Below are 9,865 nucleotides of genomic sequence, written 5' to 3'. Positions count from 1 at the left end.
GATGGATGGATGGATGGATGGATGGATGGATGGATGGATGGATGGATGGATGGATGGATGGATGGATGGATGGATGGAAAAATGTATTTTCGGATTTTTGAGACACATCTTCAGTTGTGGACTTCATGTTTATCTAGACTCCTCTGGTCCTGGATGACCCTGAGGATGATCAGGCCTTGCTGTGTGTCTGTTGAAGGGTGGAGGTAGAAGCAGGTTTGTTTTTTAGGTTAGAACGACGTGTTTACATTGACTCAGTTAGACTGCTTTGTACTTCTGTGAGGATTCTGTTTTATTTTGTGTTTTGCTCTTTAGTTTTTCCTTGTTGTTTGCAGGCGAGATGAGAGAGTTCAGGTCCCACCTGTCTGGGACTGTTTGAGCTAATTTCCACCAGGGTTTAAAGGTGGAGTTGATCCAGCAGTGATCTGTTTGTCTCACTTGATGAATTTGTGGTCCTTCTGGTCTTGGTGTGTCGTTCTGCTGCCCAGCTGCTTCTGCAGCCTACTTACCTGCACTTACCTGGTCACCTGGAATCCTCTGAATCTGCAACACAAGAATTAGATTGTGTGACCCTCCATCCTCTGTTCATATTGTCCTCCATATCCTGACCCACTCGAGCATTGTGAAGCTGTTCATCCCAACAAATAAGTAAATTACCGCTTGCCAATGTGTGTACTGATACGTATACAGTAGGTTGTATTTCAATAAATAATTTTCTAAGGTGGTACTTGTCAAGAAATCTTTGAGAACCAGTGCTCTACAATGTTTTGCAATTAAGTATTTTTAAGTCTCTCATCTGATTCATGCTCAATACTCTAGGTAGAAAAATCCAACAAATTAAGTCAGATCCTCTGGAAAGGTTTTTTTTGTTTGTTGTTGAAACAATTCGTCTTTCATCCAAAAGACTTCATCAGTCCGAGGAGCCACAACAAACTCAGGTCTTATGAATAGCTGTAGGAGTTCCAGTATTTTCTCCTACAGCTCCTCCAGATGGCACCAACAGGCGCACATCTGCAGACCATTACCTTGATGAGCTGTAGGAATATAAATGGCAGTGATGACTTCTCTCTGACGCTGGTGCAACATCTGCCTACTGGTAGTTGTTTTCCATATTTGTGTTCCTAGCATTTATTGCAAATTAATTCCTTGCTCCTGCGTGTTTCAGCATACTCCCGTGCTCCTCCTATGCCCTGGACCTCCTCGTTTCTCTTGTGGATCTACTAGTGCTCTCTTCAGCTGCTCCTTGCCTTCCCCACTTGCCCACCAATTACCTGCAATCTCTCTGGGACCTCCTTGGACAACTACTAGAACTACTGGACCATCTCTATGAGAAATCCATCTTCTCCTAATGTAAGCAATAAGACATCATCAGAACTACCTGCAAAGCAACTTATCCCCACATTAACTGTCTTCTTTGCTCTCCAGGGTTCCAGTCGCTCCCACTCTGGTTGCACCATTTGATTATTTCACTTATTGTAAATAAACACTGTTAAATTTATTATTGGTCTTGAACTTGCTCTTTTCAGTCACAACTATTCTGGGTATTAGTATAACCCTCACAATACCACCTCCACATAGTGGGCCAACCAGTTCAGTCTTCAGGAATATTGAGCATGAATTAGGATATTTTGAACCACTTTGGCCATGCCTGCCTTAGAGTTGGTGGGGGAAAGGGCGAACACCAGAAACCATCTTATCATCATCAAACTGGTTGACCAACTATGTGTAGGTGCTATTTATAAGACTGACTTTGTTGTGGCTCCTCGGACTGATGAAGTCAAAACGTTTCAAGAAGAAGAAACTGTTCAGACAACCTGGCTTAACTTTGTTGGATCTTTTTAAGTTTATCTGAATATCTTTTGGTACTCAACCCTCACTGAGCCAAATCCAAATATGTTAGTTGTTACATAATGTTCATTTCTGGCTTAATCATTGTTCATCTCTATCACAACAAGTCATCTCCACAAAACAGTAACAAGTCCAATCCATATCCGATTACGTTTCAAAGATAGACAATACCAATCAATCCAATAATACAACAAGTCTGATTCTGTATATTAGTTAAAAGATGTTTATCTAAGGAAACTAGAAGATTATGTTGAATTTTTTGACGTTATCCCAGTCTGAGCATTAGGTGACTGTGAGAAGGAATGACTCATCTTTAACAGAAAAAAACCAAACTTGGGCTCAGGATTGGTGGCCATCTGTTTCAACCTGTCAGGTCATGAAAACCTAAGGCATGATCATGTCCCTGAATTGCAAATATAACCCAGGCAGCTATTTACCAGACACTCAAGTGTTTGTCATGGGAGCCTGGGAGCCTAAAAGAGAGCAAAGATAGATACAAATTCAGCTCGCTGTGGGGAAAAGTTATCTGACTGCAGGTTGATGATATGAAAATACTTTGAAAATAGCATACAGTTCAACGCAAATCAATATTTCAGGTGCCTTTTTTCACAGCAGGTTGTGGAAATAGACTTTCTCTCCAATCTTGCTCAGAGAAATACATTGTTAATGGCCTTCCGTCTACAGGCATGCTGACTGTGATTTCAACCTGTAATAAAAAGAAATCCAATCATTATTCCCAGCATGCACTGTCGGTTTTGGAGATGCTTTCTCCTTTGTCATCTAGAAACTGCTACTATACTGTGTAAAAGCACAACACCAACAGAGGATGTTAGTACAATCTGATATTTTTTGTACAATTTGCTCTCATGGCTAAATTACATGCTAATAGCAAATACAAGCTTCTTAAAAGATCTTACTTCTCCACACTACACCACTTTATTTCAGTCATGTACTAAATAGAAATATAAATTCAAATGCAACACAATACGACATTTAATAAATACTGAGTCTGCTTTAACATTTTATGGCTATCTTAAAACTCTGTTAAGCACTTCATAAGAGTCTTCTTTTCCACAGAAAATTTATGAAATTTGCTACAAATAAATACCATTATTTCATGATGCCAAAAATACAGGCAAAAAAAAAACCTATTAAACATTATATTTTCAATAAGTCTATAAATAAACCGTTTACTTTGAACAACTGGCAAACTCAAACAAACTCTCAACAATTGTTCTAAACAAATCAATGCATGTCAAGAGTTACTGATCAGAAATATTTGAGCCACACCCCACCAAGCAGTTAGCTCTGAGACTGCATTAGCTATAGCACTATCTCAGAAGCAACAATGTCCAGGGCAGTATTATTTTAAAAGTCTGCTTCCTTACTGGCTGCCTCTCTGGTACTTGTGAATGTCTCTCAGTTTTGCAGATTGACGCATGCTTGGTAGGCACATGTTAAATTTCCACAGTACTCAAGTGTTGCGCATCATTTTTCTAGTCCCCATGCCATCAGATTATCACAGAATGCTTCCAAGCTTGGCTTGACACAAAAAAGGTTAAATTGTGTCATCTGGACCAGTCTCTTTAAGTGAGAAACATTTCGTCTCCATTCAGAGGACTTCCTCAGTCTACGGCCTGCCAACCAGATCTGTCCCATAGGAAGCCTTCATTGCTGTGTTTCAAGCCATCCTCCTGTTGGAATCTCAATAGTAGACTTTTAACACGTGCAAAATATCCATCTATCCAAAACAATCAATCATCATGTACAACAATCAAATGTTTTAGGCCAGCTTGCTACTCTCAGAAACAGCCTGAGGACAACCAAGGCCAAAGGCAGTGCAGAACTGACAGTCTCCCACAACGGATTATTTATGGCTTTATTTTTTCTGCGGAATCTTGTTGTTACTCTCCAGATCCACACAGTTACTTTGAGTTGAATCAGAACACTAAACCAATGTACATGTTTTACATTTACATGTTCTATTTGCATTTGGTCACAGTACTGATTGTGATGTAATGTATGGTTATGTAACCCATTCCATTGGTTGATTCTTGTGTGTTACCCTTTATGGCCCAGTGATAATTTTAATTAAACCAGCGGTCACATCCTTCTAGTTGGTAAATTTACACATATTTTTTTACATTTACCTGTAGCCCACAACATAATTGTGGGATATTTAAATGAGTGCTTCATTAGAGTATTAATCACAGTATTTTAAACTTCTATTGTAAACCCTCCCCCCCACTAGAGCTGTCCTTTCTAACACGAACGGAAACCTGGCTCGGCCCTAATCCGAATCTGTCCGAGCCGGGCCGTTCATTCAACTTTTTTTAGACAGGTTAATCCCATTGTGCCTCAAGGACTCATTTACAAGAGAGACCTGATATAGATATATATATATATACTGGTCTGATATAGACTGATTATAATATGATTAATGGGCAGGCGGCTGGTTTAGGGCTTTTAATTAGGTCAGGATCAGTCGAGATCCAATTATATGATTACATGGCCTGCCATACATCCACCAACCGCACGCGACCATTTCACTGCAAGCTGACTGGCCTTGAAAGAGGTAAAAAGTTCAGTTAAGCTTCAGATGGGGCTGTACTGCCAGGGAGCGATCCATCGCCCAAATGGACGTTCATTCAGCCGCTGCACTCAGCAGATGCATGCGGCCGACGACCCAAACAGGTGAGATCCCAAAGCAGACGTGTGTGTCAGAGCTGCCCGTGTGTCTCAGAAGAATGCAAGCAGAAACAGGGTTTAAATGCTTTTTTACGATCATGAAATAACAAACACCCCATCAACTCCAAATCTTCTGCCGCTTTTATTCAGCTGTACGTCTTCGACCGTTAATAACTAATTAAAAATGTCGGGGGGGGGGGGGGGGGGTCCGGGTCCGGACCTGTAATAACTGTTAATTTGTCGGGTCGGTGGGGTTTGGAAATCATGACTGTGGGTTGGGGCCGGGCTCGATCTTTTTTTTTTTTTTTGTCCAAAGTCCAAATGCAACTCTCAGAAAAAGAGAAATTAAAGTTTCCAAAAGCAAAATCTAAGAATGGAAGTAACAGAGTTGCTCCAACATGCAGCCACCTTGAGCGGCGCAATTCTAGAACATACTTGAGCCCCATCCTGTTAACTCTGCTCACATATGACTGTGCACCTACCCATCCAGGCTGTCATATTGTAAAGTTTGCATATGATACAGCGGTGGTTGGATGCTTCACAAATAATGATGAGTCCAGTTACAGGCAGGAGCTGGAACATCTGGAGAGCTGGTGCAGGAAGAACAACCTTCACATCAATGTGAAGAAGATGAAGGAGATGATTGTGGATTTCAAAAGGGACAAACACACCTACCTCACAATTCACATAGGAGGATCTATGGTGGAAGTGGTCTGCAGTTACAGGTATGTGCAAGTGTGCACCCGAGTAACATCTTCACTTGGGGCAACAACACTACCAGTATGATCAAGAAAGCACATCAGAGACTTTATTCCTCAGGCGGCTGAGGCGAGCTGGACTGGGAAGCTCAGTCCTCACGTCCTTCTACAGCTTCTCCTTCAAACTCCTTCTACAGTGGAGCACATCTAATTTTTTTTTTAATTGGAAAGTCTTAGCCTATTATTGTCTCCTCCTTGAAGCACCACCCTATTGTGGTGGAGGAGTTTACATCCAAAAACTATACTGTAATGTTCTTTTGTTAATAGGAAATGAGTTACCTTGGAACTTTTCCATCTATCCATCCATCCATCCATCCATCCATCCATCCATCCATCCATCCATCCATCCATCCATTTTCTTTACCCACTTCTTCCATTTTGGGTCACGGGGGGTCGCCGGTGTCCATGTCCAGAGATCATTGTGTGAGGGGCGGGGTACACCCTGGACAGGTCTCCAGTCCATCACAGGGACACATAGAGACAAACGAGACAAACGACTATTCACTCTCTCACTCACACCTAGAGACAATTTAGAGTTACCAATCAGCCTAATATGCATGTTTTTGGTCTGTGGGAGGAAACCAGAGTACCCGAAGAAAACCCACACATGCACAGAGAGAACATGCAAACTCCACCCAGAAAGGCCCCCTGACCGGGATTTGAATCTGGGTAACCTGCTCGCTGAGAAGCAGCAGCCCTACCAGTTACGCCACCGTGCTGCCCGGAACTTTTCCAAATGATGATGATTATGATGATTATTATTATAATTATTAGTGTTATTATTATTTTCCTGTCATAAACTGTAACATTTACCTAGTTAAACCTACCTAAGTATCAAATTAATTAATTAAACATTTTTTTTAATAAAACTCAGAAAGTACAGTTATATCACTCTCATTCAAGTTGACCACGTAGAAAACATAGAGCATGTCTGCAACTGACAATTTTACAAACACAGAGCTAAAATTTGAGGTAGTAGCTGAGAGTCTTCTCCATCCCATACTCCGAGCACTAATAAATAGCGCCAGTCTTTGAAGAACCTTTGGTAAGAATTTTTTCAGGCAGTTCCTTTCAAAGAATGTTAGCGTTTTCGTTTTAATAGTTTTGTTCATTTTTTCTTCAATTTTTATTGTTAATTTAGTTTATTTATTGCCTTGTTTAAAAACTTCCTGCATATTTTTAAAATTATTTTTTTACTGTTGTTTTTATGAGCAACGCACATGGTCTTTGCGCTGTGCACGTACAAACAGTAGAGGCTCAGATTAAGCTTCAGATGTAGATTCTGTGGAGTTGGAACACTCGTGTTGTGTTTTTTTCTTTTCATCTTTGGGGGAAACTCTCCATTTCTTTGTGAGCGCACTTTAAACACCATCGCACTGCGCCTTTCATTTTATGGAGAATTATAGGCGTCTGAGTTAAGTTGGAAATTTACAGGTAAGTTTCATAGGCACATCCTGCTGTCTGCTGTTTTACCTGCAGTCTTTAAAGCTGTGCTTTTGTTCACTTCAGGGTTTCCTTTTTGAAAAATAACGACGATTGCAAGTGTATGAGTCACATTCAGTCAATACCGATAAAACATTAATTGAACATCAGTTTGTCTAAACTTGAGTGCATGTATGGACTTAAAAAAAATGCACATTTGTCTTTTTTATAAACCAGTGTGTCAGAAAAAGAGTCTGAGGATGAAGGTTTTCAGCCTGTAGCAGTAAAATAGCAATGATTGAATGGTCGTGTTTTCAGTGGAGTTTATTCCATTTCTGTGTGGTTTAATCAGAGACTGGAGGGTCTTTTTCAGTGAGAAGATGTCCACTCATCAGCATCCTGAGGAGCCCATCAGAGTGTTTGGGCATGGTAGGAGGAGTGGTACTCTTCTTTGTATTATAGTAATAATGCAGGAACAAAGATTTCTGCCAAACTCTTAGAATCAAACTAATCAAAGATATCTCTTGAGGAGAAATCAGAAAGTGTGCAACAAAATTTATCCACTTATCCTTGCCAAACATGTTGAAGTTGAATCATTTGGGGACTGTTGCTAAGATTACAGTTCTTCAGCTAAAATGCAGCAGAATAACGTCACACAAGTTTGTAAATGAAACTAAAATTTTGGTTCATTAGGAAAAAAATCCATATTTTTGTTGTCCATGTAAGTACATGTAAGTAAAATAACTGTTTTCAGTCATAATTTAGATAATATACATGTTTTAGTTATACGTAGACAGATCAAAAATTACACCAAATGGACATAATAAAGTACACAAGAATAAAATTAGACATTTAATAAGAAAGGAAGATTTCAGGCAAAATAAAAAATGTAAAAATGAGGTACATTAGTAAATGATGTAGTTCTTGAGGCAAAGGAAAATGTATTCATTTGGGCACCCTTTACATTGTTGGATGACCCTGATGTGGCCTTTGTGACCTTTACAACCAATTAGCGTCAGGATCATGACAAATTAGACAATCACAACACTTTTACGGTCTTAAGTATTCACCAAATATAATTTTCTGGGTATTATCCCTGTCAGTGCTAATAGTAAAGTCCAACACCCACCATTATAGTCCCAAGTGATCTCAAGGGGTAATTGCTGTTATACAATGCTTGTATGTAGGGATGCTTCGATCAGGTTTTTTGCTGCCGATCACCAGTTCCGATCACGCATGGTGCTGATACCGATCACATGGATTGGCTGTAAATTTTTAGATTTAGGAACCAACACCCCTACCAAGGACTCCAAGAAGGCCGAATACTCTGAACTGTCATTTTGGCACATAGGTACAAACAACAGTCAGAGCCTGCCCCCCCCCCCCCCCACCCAAAGGCGCAGAGAAGCCACCCTCTCATCTACCGGTGAAAACTCCAACACGCAGGCACTAAGTTGGGGGACAGAGTAGACCCACATCAGCTCGGCGCCTCTCACCATGGGCAACTCCAGAGTGGAATAAGTTCCAGCCCTTCTCAAGGAGATCAGTTCCAGAGCCCATGCTGTGAGTCGAGGAGAGCCCAACTATATCTAATCGGTACCTCTCATCCTCACACACAAGTTCAAGTTCCTTCCCCACCATAGAGGTCACATTCCATGTCTCAGGAGCCAGTTTTGGTAAGCCAGGGTCAGAGCACAAAGGCCCCAACCTACAGCCACTGCCTATGGCATCATGCACCTGACTTTTATGGCCCCGCCTGCAGGTGGTGGGCCCACAGGAAGTAGCTGCAGCTTCATGTTCAAAAACCATCTCATTGTTTTGATTCAAATACACTAAAACCGAATAAACTCATTACATTGCACCCTAACTACAAAATCCAAACCTGCTAAAATCACAAATCTCTCATATCTCATTACTCACTCCCACTCTTGATGCGTCTATCACCACTGAGCTCCCTTCAACTTCCATATGGAAGTGAAGGAGCCGTTTCCAAAGCCGCAGCTGAAACAGGTTGAAATTATCACAAAAACTGTTTTCTAAAACCAGTTTACTTTACTGTTCGGCATTTGCCACAGAACATCGGTATTTATTTGTTATAGTGCTATCATATTTTGCTGGATATTTAACATGAAAAAAATGATGGCTGTTGGACTTTAGGATTACTATTTATTAAAAGTGAGGAAAACATCACTGCTGTGCTCACATTAAAGCATTAACATAAATTATAACAGACATGATCTGAAAATGAAGTCACAAATTCTACATTACAGGTAGTTACAGATTAACCTATATAAATAAAGGTTGAATGAAAAAACAAATGGTGTTTCCTTTTAAATGGTAAATGGACTGTACTTATATAGAACCTTTCTATCTTATTTCAATATACTCAAAGCGCTTTACACTACAATCTGTGTCCTCATTTACCCATTCATACAGCACTCTAGATTTATACAAAGCTAATTGAACAAATCATTCTAAAGAGACTAATCAGCTCTTTATCACATTCATACACTGATTGTCATGGTTTGCGGTTAGGAGCGAACCCAGAGTGCAGAACAGGGACTCAACTCGGCAGAAATACAAAAATAGGATTTTAATGGTAAATAAAAGTACAAAATAAACAAGCTGACGGAGCAGCAAAACTTACATGAACTAGGCACGGGGAACTCAGGCGACAAGAGAGACACGGGGAACTCGAGGGACCAGGAAGACTCAGGGAAAGACTCAGGGCAAGACTCAGGACAAGACTCAGGAGACCCAAGGGAGAGTACCAACGAAGACGACCCGACAAAGAACAAGACAGAATAGGATGGCTTAAATACTGGGAGAACATGAGACATGATGACAAACAGCTGGGACGAGACACAGGTGGCAACAATGGAAACTAATGAGGAAGCACGAGGAAAACAGACACAAACCGGGCCACAGAAAAGTACCATCCTTACAGTACCCCCCCCCCCCTCCCGAAGGACTAGGGCGGGTGGAGGGTGGCACTGCAAGGGTGGAGGGACCGAGGATCAGAGAGAACAAAACACGAGGAGCCAGAGAAAACAAAACACGAGGAGCAAGAGAAAACAAAGCACGAGGAGCCAGAGAAAAACAAAGCACGAGGAGCCAGAGAAAAACAAAACACGAGGAGCCAGAGAAAAACA

At 40.9% G+C, this 9,865-nt stretch overlaps 1 protein-coding gene across 1 annotated transcript in view; it reads right to left on the bottom strand.

The window, feature by feature from the left end:
• The window catches only part of LOC119424139 (somatostatin receptor type 2), a 97,629-nt gene that overhangs the window by 49,165 nt on the left and 38,599 nt on the right, over positions 1–9,865 (bottom strand). The window contains exon 2 of the mRNA XM_037691606.1: positions 6,765–6,771. Within this exon, the coding sequence (XP_037547534.1) occupies positions 6,765–6,771 (7 nt within the window). The remainder of the gene's footprint in view (positions 1–6,764; positions 6,772–9,865) is intronic.

Source organism: Nematolebias whitei, chromosome 17 (genome assembly GCF_014905685.2).
Source record: "Nematolebias whitei isolate Nwh7 chromosome 17, NemWhi1, whole genome shotgun sequence".
NCBI lineage: Eukaryota > Metazoa > Chordata > Actinopteri > Cyprinodontiformes > Rivulidae > Nematolebias > Nematolebias whitei.
Note: the sequence above shows the minus strand (reverse complement) of the source record. Positions and strands in the feature narration are given on the sequence as shown.